At 48.3% G+C, this 15,324-nt stretch overlaps 1 protein-coding gene and 1 gene segment (V, D, J or C); both read left to right on the forward strand.

Annotated features, from left to right (window-relative positions):
- Nucleotides 1-15,324, forward strand: part of LOC121010111 (immunoglobulin lambda variable 3-9-like) — a gene marked incomplete at its 3' end in the record, with an annotated part of 226,055 nt that overhangs the window by 149,141 nt on the left and 61,590 nt on the right.
- The window catches only part of LOC121010132 (immunoglobulin lambda-1 light chain-like), a 152,113-nt gene that overhangs the window by 79,145 nt on the left and 57,644 nt on the right, over nucleotides 1-15,324 (forward strand). Inside the window, exons 1-4 of one of the 39 annotated variants that reach the window (XM_040443518.1) lie at nucleotides 1,135-1,199; nucleotides 1,615-1,884; nucleotides 6,390-6,396; nucleotides 14,298-14,303. The exons of 29 other annotated variants lie outside the window; for them this stretch is intronic. In XM_040443518.1, coding sequence (XP_040299452.1) covers nucleotides 1,154-1,199; nucleotides 1,615-1,884; nucleotides 6,390-6,396; nucleotides 14,298-14,303 — 329 coding nt within the window. In that variant the 5' untranslated portion in view covers nucleotides 1,135-1,153. Of the gene's footprint in view, nucleotides 1-1,134; nucleotides 1,200-1,614; nucleotides 1,916-5,276; nucleotides 5,283-6,389; nucleotides 6,397-8,261; nucleotides 8,267-14,048; nucleotides 14,054-14,297; nucleotides 14,304-15,324 lie in introns of those variants that run through there. 9 more of the 39 variants (XM_040443515.1, XM_040443486.1, XM_040443497.1 and 6 more) reach the window with 9 other exon arrangements.

The raw sequence follows: 15,324 nt of genomic DNA on the forward strand, positions 1-15,324 counted from the left end.
GCCAAAGCCACCTGCAGATGGGGAGGGCCTGGCCATCAGGGCTCCTAACAGGCTGAGACCTTCAGGTCATTTGTCATTTGTCTACAGTGTCATCCTTCACACTCATGTACAAATTCTTCAGGGTATGTGTGTGTTGGGTCCTGTTCATGGAGATGCTGCCTATTTCTCTAATATAGGCCGAGCCAAAATGCCCCCCACCAACCCGTGCCCTAACCCACCCTAATGAAACATAATGTGGTCACTATCCACAAACACCCTTCCTCCCTGTGATCACACATTTCCCCCTCTCTCCCCTGTGCTGACAGCCCCCTGTCCTGACAGACTCAACTGTTCCTCCTTTCTGGAAGTTCCTCCCACCTGCCCCCTCACCTGTCCCTCCACTCACCTCCCTCAAGGAAGGGAGAGGGGACTGGAAAGTTCTGTTCTTCCCTTTCCCAGTGCCTGCAACACGGTGATTTTCTCGGTAAACTTTTTTATACTTAAATTATACATTAATATGTTTATTATATATTTTTCCCAACAGCTGAAGACAACTTAATTATGGTAAAGACACCCTTGAAGAGTTACTACATTCTGAAGCCCCCTCTTATTCTCTTATATGGCAATCAGTTCTTTTTGCACTTGATCTGTTCCTGCCCCTGACTACAGCATAGGGATAATAAGACACATGCCCTGTAACCTGCTGCGTGAGCTCATGGCCATGAGAAGACATTTACAGCACCTTGATGATTTGGAAAGGCCAAGTGTTCTTGATACAGGATGAATTTTATTTGGTCTCTGAGGCCATGAGCTGTGACCTGGTGTATGACCCTGCACCTAGTAAGTCTCATAGTGTCACTTATAGAATGGGCCCAGAAAATAAAGACACACTCCACCTCTGAAGTCTCAGTTGCCAAGCCAGCCAAGGAGAGAACCCAGAACATAATGTGGGATGGAGATGTTGGCCCCAGACCATGGGACCAGGCTGCTCCTCCCCTCTCTGTGGCCCTTGGGGCTGAGCCCTTCTCTGAAGCCACAAGGCTCCTCAGCAGCAGCCCCTGAGGCCTGGCTGATTTGCATGAACAGCAGGTCTCTCCAGCAAGGGGATAAGAGAGGCCCGTGAGGAACTTTGGCCAGCCTCTGGTCTTGGCAGCGGCATTGGGGTGCCTCCACCATGGCCTGGACCCCTCTCCTCCTCAGTGTCCTGGCATACTACACAGGTGCTGTGCCGAGACTCACACCCACCCCAGCCTCAGAGATTTGAGACAAGACTGGGTCTGACTCTGAGCTCAGCAGGGCACTGCCTGTGGTGGGGGGTTGGGGGGGCAGGATGCTCATGACCTGCCGCAGGATGAGGGGCTGGAGTGGTGAAGTTCCCCCACTGTGCCCACTGGCTCTGTGTCAGTCCTGAGGGGCTGCATCTGACCAGAGAAAGTGGGGGGGGGGGGCGCGGAGTTCTTATTTGTGAACTCCGTGCACCAGTGAAGCCTGGGGACCTCGGTGGCTGAGACTGATGGGAAGGGGTACCCTGTCCACCCAGATTATCCTTAGATCTCAATCCGGGTCAGGCAGGTGGGAGCTTCCTAAGGATGAGACCCTAAGCTGAATGTCCACCTTTCCTTTTCTCTCTTGCAGGCTCCGTGACCTCAAACAGGCTGACTCAGCCCCCTTCCATTTCAGTGGCCCTGGGAGAGATGGCAAGGATCACCTGTGAGGGAAACAACATCGGAAATACATATGTTTCCTGGTACCAGCAGAAGCCGAACCAGGTGCCCCTGATGATTATTTATCGGGATAGCAACCGGCCCTCAGGGATCCCTGACCGATTCTCTGGCTCTAACTCTGGGAACACGGCCACCCTGACCGTCAGCGGGGCCCGGGCCGAGGACGAGGCTGACTATTACTGTCTGTCTGCTGACAGCAGTAGTAATGTTCACAGTGATACAGGCAGATGAGGAAGTGAGACACAAATCCCTTCCCTGTCTGGGTCACACTGTCCTCCAGCCCCAGGAGGCCTGTAGACAAACCAATGAGCAGGTCTGGCCCAGGTCCCCAGGTCTGAGGTCTGCCTCCCTCTCCCAGCCCTGCAGGCAGGCTCTACAGAGGATGTCTAAGGGACAACACAAAAATTACTATTGCAATGAGATTCCATTTGTTTGAAGAGACAGAGCCATGACTGAACATGCTCTGTGCAGATGTGGATGACATTTCAAGGGGGCCACATCTCACTTCTGGAGATGAAAACTGCACTGGATGACACTGAGAACAGATTAGATGCTGCAAAAGAAGAGAGCAGTAAACTCCGTAACATCAAAATAGTAACCATCCAAAACGAAATAAGACACAAAGTCTGAAAGAAATGGACGTAGCCTCTGCTGGTGGCCGGACCCCTCATGCAGCCTACCAGGCATGTAACTGGAGTCCCCCAGCAAAGAAGATGGGGGAACAGAGAATGTGGGTAAAGAAATATTGGCCAAAAACGTCACAAGTATGGTGAAGACAATTGCTGACATAGTCAAGAAGTTCAACAAAGGTCAAGCTCAGGAAGCAGGAGGCACCACCAATGCCAAACACGTCACAGTCACACTGCTGAACACCAGTACAGAAGGGACATCTGTAAAGCAGCCAGAAGGAATATGCATGTCCTAGGCTAAGAACAAATGTGGTAAAAGCAGATTTCTTATTATAAGCCACGCAAGTAAGAAGACAGCAGACAAATATCTTTTAAAAACACCTATTAAAATATGTGTATGGGGCACCTGGGTGGCTTGGTCCGTTGAGCGTCCGACTTCACCTCAGGTCATGATGTCGCAGTTCGTGGGTTTGAGCCCTGCATTGGGCTCTGTGCTGACAGTTCAAGCCTGGGGCCTGCTTCAGATTCTGGGTCTCTCTCTCTCTCTCTCTCTCTCTCTCTCTCTCTCTCTCTCTCTCTCCCTCTCTCTGCCCCTCCCCTGCTCTTTCTCTCTCTCTCTCAAAACTAAATAAAAACATTACAAAAAATTTTTTCATCAAAATAATTTTGTAAAACAGAAAAATCTGTCAACCTTAAATTCGTTACCCAGTGAAGATATCTTTCAAAAATGAAGCCAAACAAAACTTTCAGACTGTACAACTTTTCATAATTGATCACCCACAGACCTTCACTGCAACAGAGAGTGACAGACACTCCTCAGAGAGAGGAGTACTATATCAGATAGCAACGTGAATCCACACAAAGGAATGAAAAACAGCAGCTATGGGAACTACATGGACCGATTTAGAAACATCTATCTTATATTAATGTTTCTAAAAGATCACTGTGTAGAGGCGCCTGGGTAGCTCAGTCCGTTAAACATATAACTGTTGGGGCGCCTGGGTGGCTCAGCCGGTTAAGTGACTGGACTTCGGCTCAGGTCATGATCTCACAGCTTGTGAGTTCAAGCCCAGTGTCGGGCTCTGTACTGATAGCTTAGAGCCTGGAGTCTGCTTCGAATTCTGTGTCTCCCTCTCTCTCTACCCCTCTCCCACTCACAGTCTGTCTCTCTCAAAAAAGAAATTTTTTTTTAATTAAAAAAATTAAAAAAATAAAAATAAAAAATAACTGTGTAAAGCAAAATATAACAGCAATATGCCCTAGTTCATGATGAATCTCAAATAAAACACATGACTGCCATAGCACAAAATTGGGGGGTGGGCGAGAAGAACATATTTCAAAAGTCTTATGCTCCATGTGAAGTGATGTAGAATCACAGGAAGATAGACTTTGGGAGGTAGATTGGTGCTGTAAACCCTAAAGAAACCACTAAAATAAAACCTTTCATAACAAAAAGAGTTATATCTCATAAGGTGTTTCAGGGTTCTCCAGGGATAACCAGTAGGAGATACACACAGCTGACCCTTGAACAACACGGGTTTGAACTGCTCAAATCCAGTTATACACAATGTTTTACACTACAGTAATGTAAACGTATTCTTCTCTTCCTTATGATTTTCTCCCCAAATTTGTATGTTTTATTCCCACATGACAGCCAGGGATGGGGAGTGCTGAACAGCCAGACAGGTGGAAGGACCTTCCTCCAGTAGAGGGTGCCTGTCCAGTCTGCATTCTGCCCAACCACATACATGATTTTCAGGAAAACAGTAAGGGTACCTCAAGGAACACTCTGAGGAATGGGGTCTCAGTGGGGGGTGCACACCTGTGGAACTACGGTAGCAGAGAAGTTTCTTCTCTATTACCAGGGCCCTTCTGTGGGACCTACCATGTCACCACACAGCCTTCTTGTCAATGAGGAACTTGGTGAAGTTCCATGTGATGGCATTTCCCAGCATGCCCCACCCTTGGGCTGGACTTCCATCCACATCCACAGCAGGAGGACCTTGCATTTCATGCAGATTTTGCTGTACATGGAGAATTTGACCTTATAGCCAGCGGTGAACTCTTTGATCTGCACATTACTCCCTGGCTGCTGCCTCCAACTGGCTCCATAAACCACACTCGGCATATGGGGCTCACAAGGCAAGGAGCTGAGTGTAGTTCACATCTGTGTTGCCTCATTGTTAGGGTATTATTGGTGACAATGCACAGGCACTCATGCAGATCAACCATGTGCCCATCAATGTCCTTAGCGGAGAATCAGTGCATGAGGTAAGCACAGCCTCCATCTTTGCTGGAGTCTCACATGGTGCTGGCCAGGCAGGGGCTCCCGGGGCCCTGCACAGCAGCACCAGCTACGTGAATTTTCTTTTTCTTTTTTAATGTTTACCTATCTATTTTGGGGGGTGGGGGGAGGAGCAGAGAAAGAGGTGGAGAGAGAGAATCCTAAGTAGATTCCGAGCTGTCAGCACAAAGCCCTATGTGGGGCTCGAACTCACAAACCATGAGATCATGACCTGAGTCGAAATCCAGAGTCAGATGCTTAACTGACTGAGCCACCCAGGTGCCCCAGCTGTCCTAATTTTTTTTTTAATTTTTTTTAATGTTTATTTATTTTTTGAGAGAGAGATTGACAGAGTGTGAGCAGGGGAGGGGCAGAGAGAGACAGGAAGACACAGAATCTGAAGCAGGCTCCAGGCTCTGAGCTGTCAGCACAGAGCCCGACGCGGGGCTTGAACCGTGAGATCATGACCTGACCTGAAGCCAGGCGTTCAACCAACTGAGCCAACCAGGCGCCCCTGAGCTATCCTAATTTTCTTAATTTTCTCTTAAAAACATTTTAAGCTCACTTTTTTGTGAGAGTACAATATATAATACATAGAACATATGAAATATATGTTAATCAGCTGTTTATGTTGTCAGCAAGGTTTCTCATCAATTGTAGGCTATTAGTACTTAAAGTTTGGAGGAGTCAAAAGTTATAAGCAGATTTGTGACTGCACAGGGGTCAGCACAACTAACTCCTGCTTTGTTCAAAATTCAACTGTAATACAAGTTTTTCACAATGTGTTCCAAAAAATAGATGAATGTGATAGACTTCCTGACTGATTTTACGTAGCCATTGTTACAATGACACCAAAAATAGACATCACTAGAAAACTATAGACCAATACCTCTTACAAATATGGGCACAAAATCCTCAACAAAACACTATCAAACCAAATCCAGCAACATACAGAAAGAATTAGACACCATGAGCAAATGGGACTTATTGCAACAATACAAGGTATTTTAACATACAAAAAAAAAAAAAGATTAATGTACTACATCATACCAATAGGATAAAATACAAAAATCACATGATTATCACAATAGATTCAGAAAGTGCATTTGACAAATCCAACATCATTTAATTAGAAAAACACTTAACAAACCAGGCATATAAAGCAACTTGCCTGTACTTGACAAAGGACATTGATAAAAGTCACGTAGCTAAAATCATACTAGATGGTGAAATACTGCATCCTTTTCCCTTTAAGATCAGAAATAGGAGGGGTGCCTGCTGGAAGCCAAGCTCTCCAACCAGCCTGATGGCAGGGCCCGGGCGGTGGACGGATCGGGACTGCAGGGTGGCCCATCGACAGTGAAGCTTCTTGCACTCCTGCTTTGATGTAATTTGGCCCTAACGTTGGTCAGGGCAGCCCCACGACCAATGAAAGTACCTGGGGAATTGTCTGTTGGGGAATTGCCCTCCACAGGTCCCCTGGGAGAAGAACCACTGGGGAAAGAAATAAGGTTCCGCAAGGAAATTGTGCGGCCCTACATCTAGCCCTCGCCACCCCCTATAAAGACTCCTCTACCTAAAGGAAGGATAGCCCCATATATTTCCCAGCCAAGGAGGGAACAAATGGATTCCAAAGCCCCACTCTGGCAACAAAGGAATGTATCTATGGGCACAAGTTACTCCAACCCTCAGGCCCACTTGGCCCCCAGGAGGCATTCCAGATGATGACTGAACTTAGTCGATTAAGGTACAGAATGGTTCATTAGTTCCTAGGTGCATTGTCTCTCTGGGAATGCATAAGGCATGGGTTTCTAAGGCCCTCTTGGCCCCCTCCTGGTACCTCAGACCGAGGCGAATTCTTTTGTTCCTCAAACCACAAATGGTTCGGGGAAACAACTAAGAGGTCATGTCCCTGTAACTGTTCCACTTGAGATGTTGAGAGATAGATGACCTTTCATGAAAATAGCAAAGCAAATGCTTTATAGACTATAGATAAACGTAGATACATAATGAAAATAATATGAAGAAATTAATAAGCAAAGGGCAGGAGGGAACATCACAAGAAAATAACCATGTTGTTCCTTAATGGGTTATTACACATAGGAACATTTTTAGAATTAGGTAATGCCAGAAAACAGATGACGCATGCTACAAGGAAATTGCTTACAAATATAGTGTCACGATAAAGTGGCCAGTCTAACACACTGCTGTTGTCTGTGTCCGTTTTATTTTTGTTTTATTTTATTTTCACTTTTTCGCCAACGCCATTCATCCTTCGGGAACCCCTGGACCTGCTGGAGCTGGACTCCGGCAGGTGCCTGGGTGGCTCCGTTGGTTGAGTATCCAACTTCAGCTCAAATCATGATATCAGGGTTCATGAGCTTGAGCCCTGCATCAGGCTCGCTGCTGTCAACACAGAGCCCACTTCGGCTCCTCTGTCCTCCCACCCTCTCTCTGCCCCTCCTCCCACTTGCCTCTCTTTCTCAAAAATAAATAAACATTTAAGGATCAGAAACAAGAAAGACAAGTGTGTTTTGTGCAGAAGCTCTGTCAGCCAGCTAAGTGTTCTCCTGTACCTCAGCCGGTTACAGACTGTCCCCACTAAGCCACAGTTGTACGAGATAGAGAAAAGACAATGAATGCAGCAGGGGTTGGGGTCCTGGGCACTCGGGCCTCTTTCTCATGGGACTCATCTGTGCCTTCAGGACCTGGTAAAGCCTGATCTCATATTTACCTCTTCACACTGATGATGGAGAGCTGATGTGAATGCCCAGTCCTTGGCATGGTTGGTCACAAAGCACCAGTTCACACAGACAGCTCAGGTTACAGGGTCATTTAGTGGCTCATGATCAGCATACATCCTCTGCTAAGATTCAGTAGCAACCAAAATCTTGGGAGATGGAGGCTTCTATTTATACAGATGAAGTAATAATTGGTAGGGTGCCCATCTATTTCAGTTCCAGGAACGTATCATTAACTAGCCAACACCAACATATGTGTCAAATGATTCTGATTACCATTTGGTCCCATTAATCATTATGGTAGCCATCCCCACCTTGTCCCTTATGATAAAGTGGAACTGCGGGCTTTGTAACAAAGCAAGGATCCCATCAACTACAACTTTGGTACCCAATTCAGAGCTCAGAACCCTCAGAAAAGATATGTGTATATATTGTAAATATATGTGTACCTCTACACACACAAGCATACGTGCATCTACAAACGTACACACCACAAACAATAAATATGCATGTGCACACATATTCAATAGCATACTCACACGTCTATGTGTAAAAATATATAATATGAAGGGATGTGTGACAGGAATTTGATGTCATGCGGAACACACACACATGGGTGAGCTGCAGATAAGCCACAGTGACTCAGCTACAAAAGGGCTCCTGCTTTCCTTTCAGTTTGCAGGGAAGCTCACACAGGGACTCCTCTCGTGAGTCTCCTTACCTGGAAACATACAACAATGAGAATTCTAACCCATCACTCCTGTCCCCGAGGTTATATGAGAAAATAATCATCTTGGAACTCAAATAGTTTTGAATCACAGACTCCTAAGATCCTCACTGTCCCTGCATCCTCAGACAAACCAGACTCTTCTCCACAGGGACTATCTCCAGACACACTCTTTAGTTCTTGTTCCTTCTTCCCATCCTGACAGCAGCTCCAAGGTCACCTCTGCAGAGAGGCCTCCTCCAGCCTCTCACCACACAGCACCTGCCTGTCATCTTGTTTGATCTCAATTCATTGTCTACATACCACACAACGCAGCACATTTTCCCATCACTATATTTATTCATTGATTTGTTGTGTTAATTATTATCCTAACTGGTCAGGAAATTGTTAATGCAATACATGCACCTCTCAGTCAGAGGCATGGACATTCATAAGCTCATTTTTCTCCCACAAACACAGCTCTGAAGTCAGATGTGTTTCTCCAGGTAGTCAGCAATTCCGTGAGGTCCCGTATCTGCTCACTTTCGGTCTCACCATCACTACTGTGGAGGACTTGCTTTTCATTGTTGTTGACAACAGACCTCGGAATGGCTGCTGCAGCACCAACTATCACATCCATGGTCAAGAAGAAAGCACTGCACATTAAAAAAAAAAATTTCTTTAAGGGGCACCTGGGTCAGTTAAGCGTCCGACTTCGGCTCAGGTCATGATCTTGCAGTTTGTGCGTTTGAGCCCCGGGTTGGGCTCTGTGCTGACAGCTTGGAGCCTGGACCCTGCTTCAGATTCTGTGTCTCCCTCTCTCTCTCTGCCCCTCCCCTGCTCACACACACTCTCTCTGTCAAAAATAAAACTTTAAAAATTTTTCAATTGAGAAAGAGGCACTGCATGTATCTAGGCTGTTTTTCCTTCACAAGAGCAAGTGTCTCAGGAAAGAACCCCAGCTGACTGACACATCCATGGGCAAGCACTGGGCCACAAGGTCAATTGTGGCCCGGTAAGACCTGAGAATAGCAATGGTTTGGCTTTTAAATGAGTATTCAAGACAAGATCCAGATAGAGACTGTCTGCTGTATCACCAAAGCATGTGTGTCCAATATACTGCCCCACAAACAAGATGGAAATTCTGGGACAGGGACTGTGTCTTGTTCACACTCATTTCCCAGGATGGAATGTCTGCCAGACAAAGTGGGTCAATAAATGCTTGCTGGTGAGAGCTCTCCTGTCTCCAACCTTGGACTAACAGCCACCACTGCCCTATTTTAGCCCTGCACCAGCAGCCAGAACCAGTAGGAGGAGGACTCGGAGTCCTGTGTCCCCTCGTGCCAAGCCCCAGACCCACATACATGACCACCCACCACCCGAGGTATGTGTAGTAATACCTCCTGTGCGCCTTGCTTTCTCCTCCCCCAAATGAGCCTGCGCATACATTCATGAGTAATCTGATCCCTTCCTGCCTCATCTTGAGGCTAGCAGGGGCTACTTAGAGACAGGCAATTCCTCCCCTGGGGCCAGCAGTCCATGGAACAGGGAATCCTGCTCTGAACTGTGGATTCTGAACCTCCACCTGACAAAGGACTTCCCTGAGCCCCCAGCAGCCCTGTGTAGTGGCCACCAGGGGGCAGCAGAGATCACCTGGCAAAGCCACCTGCAGATGATGGGGGAGGGTCTGGGCATCAAGGCTCCTAACAGGGAGGAAAGGGTGAGTCTCCAGAATCTGAGACCTGAGGGGAAAGGTGTAGGTTTTCTGCAGTATCACCTTGACACTGATCTACAGTTCTGACTCGGGGTGTCTTACATCTGTCTTCTGTAGAATTTGCCTCTACCTCTAGCACAGGTCCAGCACTCCATGCCTCTCCAGCCCACCTCATTTCTGCTAAACTCAGTCACTGTCAAACCTACCTCAAGCTGGGTCTGCCCCTGGTAGAGTGCAGCCTGGGGGTATTGAGGCACAGCATCTATGATCTGTCTCAGCAGATCTCCCCAAGAATAGACACTACAGCACCTCAAGGGCTCCTTAAAATTCCATGTGCACTTAGCAAGGGAGGAATTTGTTCAGGTTTGATGCTCACACACAGTGATCTGGGGTAGGACACTGCACTGACCTAAGCCTCCCATTGGTCACCCAAGGGCAAAGACAGAACACAACCTGGGGTGGAGATGTCAGACTGAACTATGGGATCAGAGAGTAGATCAGAAGCCACTTGGATGAGGATGGGTCTGCATGGGCTGCCACTTCCCTCTCTGTGCCCCTTGGAGCTGAGTCCTTCTCAAAAACCACCAAGTTTCTTAGCAGCAGTCCCTGAGCCCTGGCTGATTTGCAGGAAGAGCAGGTATGTCCAGCAAGGGGATAAGGGAAGCCTCGGAGGAAATCTGCCCAACCTTGGATCTCGGAAGCAGGATTACATTACCCCCACCATTGACCTGGACCCCTCTCCTCCTCAGTCTCCCTGCTCACTGCACAGGTGCTGAATCCAGGATCACACCCACCCCAGCCCCACAAATCTGGGACACACCAGGCCTTGATTCTGACTTCAATAGAAGGCTACCTGTGGGGGGGCGCCTGGGTGGCGCAGTCAGTTAAGCGTCCGACTTCAGCCAGGTCACGATCTCGCGGTCCCTGAGTTCGAGCCCCGCGTCAGGCTCTGGGCTGATGGCTCGGAGCCTGGAGCCTGTTTCCGATTCTGTGTCTCCCTCTCTCTCTGCCCCTCCCCCGTTCATGCTCTGTCTCTCTCTGTCCCCCAAAAAATAAATAAACGTTGAAAAAAAAATAAAAAAATAAAATAAAAAAATAAAAAAAGGCTACCTGTGGGAAGTAGGATGCTTATGACCCTGCTGCAGGAGGAGGGCTAGAGGGGTCAAATCCCCCACTGGGCTCACTGACTCTGTGTGAGCCCTGAATGGCTGCACCTGCCCAAAGAAAGCAGCCAGGAGGTTCCTGTTTGTACAAAGGCTCCATCCACCAGCCGGGCTCTTGGGTTCCATGGGGCTAGAGAGCCCCTGGAGCTCAATCACTGTGAGAGAGATGAGGGTTTCCTATAGATGAGACCCAAACCTGGAAGCCCACCTATTCTTTTCTTTCTTGTAGGCTCCTTGGCCTCCTCCATGCCGACTCAGTCTCCTTACATTTTGGTGACCTTGACCCAGACAGCCAGGATCACCTGTAGGGGAAACAACAGTGGAAGTAAAAGTGTTTACTGGTACCAGCAGAAGCCTGGCCAGGCCCCTATGTTGGTCATCTGTTACGGCAGGAACCAGCCCTCAAGCACCCCTGACCGATTCTCAGGCACCAACTCAGGGAACATGGCCACCCTGATCATCAGTGGGGCCCAGACTGAGGATGAGGCTGACTATTACTGTCAGGTGTGGGACAGTGGTAATGCTCACAGTGACACAGGCAGACCAGGAACACACACCCCTTCCCCGTCTGTGTCACGTTTTCCTCCAGAAGACATGTGCACAAAGCAATCAGCAGGTCTGACCCAGGTGCCCAGACCCAAGGTCCGCAGACCTCTGTATCCACCCACCCTTCATGCAGTACCTCCTGAGGGTGATTTGGGGCTCCCAGGATTGTCTGGGTCTATGTGAATTTGGGGGAGAGATGGACTGGGTAGAAGGACAAACAGAAAGAAACATCCTCCCACTGATCATTATCCCCGCATTTCCATATGATGGTCATGGGTCAGTTCTTCGCCCCGCTGACCAAGATTAGAGCCCAGAATTTCCCAGCTCAGCTGAGCTCCAGAAGCCCTGCCACCATGCCAGCTGGGGATTCTGAGTGGAGCAGACAAGTGCATTACCCACTGTGGTGTCACCCCTCTCCTGGGCTCACACATGCACACACCTCTGCCTGGAGTCCCTGACAGCTCACAGGGGTCCTCCTCACTGGGAGGAAGTTCACTGCTCTTTGTTCAGACAACTGCCTCCCCAGGTTTCTGTCCCTTCTCAGAGAGGTTCAGGTGAATGCTGACCTGAGGCCCCAAAGCCCTGCCTCAGATATAGATATCCTGAAAGGTCCCAGCTTTAGAGCTCCCTGCAGGGATGAGGCCTCATCTGATGTCTCACTCTGTGTGGGTTGCTTCCCCCTCTGCCCAGTCTGACCTCCATCCTCCTTCCAGATCTCCTACACATGTACTTCTCCATCTCAGAGTCTGCTTCCAGGAACCCAGTCCAGGATGGCCAGCATCTCCAACACAGACTGCAGGGAACTCTGGAGGCCACTATATAAACACGAAGCTCTGGTTTCTCCCTGAAAACCCCATTACATGTGTCAAAATCCCCAACAGATCAGTTTGTTCCCTGTATTTTTAAACAATGACAAAAATGAAGATACGCTAGCTACTCTGGGTTCTGACAGACAGTTGGGAGGGTCACATCCATCCTGATTGTGAATAAGGGACATTGGGGCAGTTGCCTCCTCCTACAAAGTGACCAGAAGATACTCAATCCCATAAGGGAGACACAAAATGGGTGCTTCCTCACTTCTCCCCCACAGATCTTGTACAAGGTTCTCTCCTTATACCCACCTACCCAAAAATATAGACAGAAAACCATTCTGTGAAAAACAGTTCAGCCTGTAAATGCTGTCAATGCTAACACTTAATAAGCTACCACAGTCCCCTGTCATCCACATGAAATTCACCCACATCCCCACAAACCACAGTTTCCAATTAAGATAATGTCGCAGCCATGTTTCCACCGAATATGATGAAACCACCCAGCGAACAATTACAAACATGCTCAGCCCTTCCTCCCCAAGAGGATACAAAACATATTCTTGTGGGCTAGGTATATTTATTTGTGTCCCAGCTGATTTGCTATCCTGTAACTTCATATTGAGATAGAAATCTAGGTATTGTTAACACATCTGATGTTAGATAATAATAGGATGAGACAGGAGAATAAAACAGAAATATATGATTAATGTATATCCAATCATATTCATACAACATAAGGAAGATACACTTGTTACTTCTAATGTCCTAATTTCTCCCAGTACCCTGTGGTCAGAGTAGTGTCCATAATTACCTTCTTCACTACCCACCCCATATCCACCCTGACCACAGCAATTATCTGAGTTAGTCATGATCCCTGCCAGTTCAGACGAACCAAATCTTCATTCTGGAAGATTCATCCCTTATCAGGCCTGCTGAACTGAATTGTGCATTTATGACTGTGATCAGAGATGCAAGGTGTATTAGGGGACCTCCTGAATCCATACATACCCCTGCTCACCCCAGTTGTGTAGTAGAAACCTAGCTCCCCCATGAAGTCTCCATGAATCACTCCAGCCAGTGCCCCCACTTTTCCTAATGATTCACTGCCAGAAGTAGACAAAAGGGGTCATGGCACATTCTCACCCACCAGCCCAGGGCAGCCAACATCCCACTGGGAATTCACCCACCCCCAACATACAACCCACATAGCTGGTGAAAAAGTTCAACTTAACCACACCATTATGGCACCTATAGTTTGTTCAAGTTCAGTGACCAGGGCAGGACAGTTAAACCTCAAGTCCCAAGTGGCCTAGTAGGACCTGGTTAGACAAGCAGAAGGAATAAGATTGTCCATGGTGGCTTAGACCAGAGCATGAAGCTCAGTGAGCACACAGTCCTCTTGGTGGGGGAGGGGCACAACAGATGTAGGTGCAGAAGGTCTGGGTGGGGCCCGGACATCTGCATGTGGAACAGCTCCCAGGTGAGCTAAGGGTGCTGGTCCTCTGAGGACCGCACTGCCAGTGGTTTCACTCTTGCTCACCTACTAGTTTGTCCCAGCACAGGTGAATGGCCCACAGGGGGGCACAGTGTGTGGCACAGGTGCCTTGCTCTCCCTCCCACCCAGGGTCCATGGGGTCAGGGCCCTGCACTCGCCTGGGTCCACATTGCTGTCTCCCCTCAGGCTTGAGCCATCAAGCCTGACTCAGCCTCCTCTTCTTACTCCAGCCCCCTCCCCTCTCCTCTCCTACAGGTTCTGTGTCTCCCCTGACCTGAGACAGATTCCTTCCGTGTCTGTGGCCCTGGTCAGAGCAAGGATCCCCTGCTCTGGAGATAAGCTCAGGAGTGAAAATGCGTATTGGAACCAGCAGAAGCCAAGCCGGAACTCCGAGGAATTCTGAGGATCCTACATAGGGACATGGTCACCCTGAGCATAAGCCAAACCCAGGGCCAGGACAAGGCTGACTATCGCTGTACCACCTACCAAGTCAGTTGGGAGGAGCTGGCAGTGACTCACAATGACAGGATGGGTGATGGGACAGAAATCCCCCTGCCCTGGCCTGACTCTCACTCTCACCCACCTTTTGAGCAGCTGCAGGTGAGGCCTCAGGGTCAAGTGTCCTCCCTGGTCCTGGCCCAGCCCCTGCAGAGTTGGAGACTCCAGCAAGTTCTACGCCCTGTCTGTTTATCATGCTGAACAATAGCAGAGTTGGGAGGCTATTATGACTATGGCTGTAATTAGGTCCCATGGTAAAGAACAAATATTTAGGGTGTCATTATATACCACACGAGCCCAGATGTAATCAGGTGTCACTCAGAAGGGAAGACAGCTCTCTCAGACAGCACAGTCCTCTCCTCCTGGGTACAGGCAGCCTGGATGGTCCCCAGGGATTATGTCTCCTCTGGTTCCTGGATGAGGCATCCCACATCCTGAAGGGCTGTCTAAGGTTCATGAAGAGGAGAACAGGACCCTCCTGCCCCAAGCCCCTCCCTCCTTAGGTTTTACAGAAACTGTGGAAGAAGTGCAGACACCATCTTGGGTCCCACATGGGGACTTACTCCTACCACCACTGTCCTCCCATTGTCCCAGATCCCATCACCTGCAGGTCTGACCCTCAGCTCAGGTCTGACCCATAGGGACTCACACTCACCCCTGTGCTGACCCTCTGTGGTAGGCTTGTCTGCATCTGGGCCTCACCTGTCCCTCTAAGAGGAGAAATCTTTCCAAGACATGAATTAAGTTGTATCATATGCTGAATTTCTCTTCACGATTCTTTGACTTCTGATTTTGAAATTGACGTTTAGAGCAATTGCATGAGGTCAAAAAAACAGATAAGACAACTGATGAATGGATAAAGAAATTGTGGTTTATATACACAATGGAGTACTACATGGCAATGAGAAAGAATGAAATATGGCCCTTTGTAGCAACGTGGATGGAACTGGAGAGTGTGATGCTAAGTGAAATAAGCCATACAGAGAAAGACAGATACCATATGGTTTCACTCTTATGTGGATCCTGAGAAACT

The sequence above is a fragment of the Herpailurus yagouaroundi genome, unplaced genomic scaffold (genome assembly GCF_014898765.1).
Source record: "Herpailurus yagouaroundi ecotype Mexico unplaced genomic scaffold, PumYag 191, whole genome shotgun sequence".
Taxonomy (NCBI): Eukaryota; Metazoa; Chordata; class Mammalia; order Carnivora; family Felidae; genus Herpailurus; species Herpailurus yagouaroundi.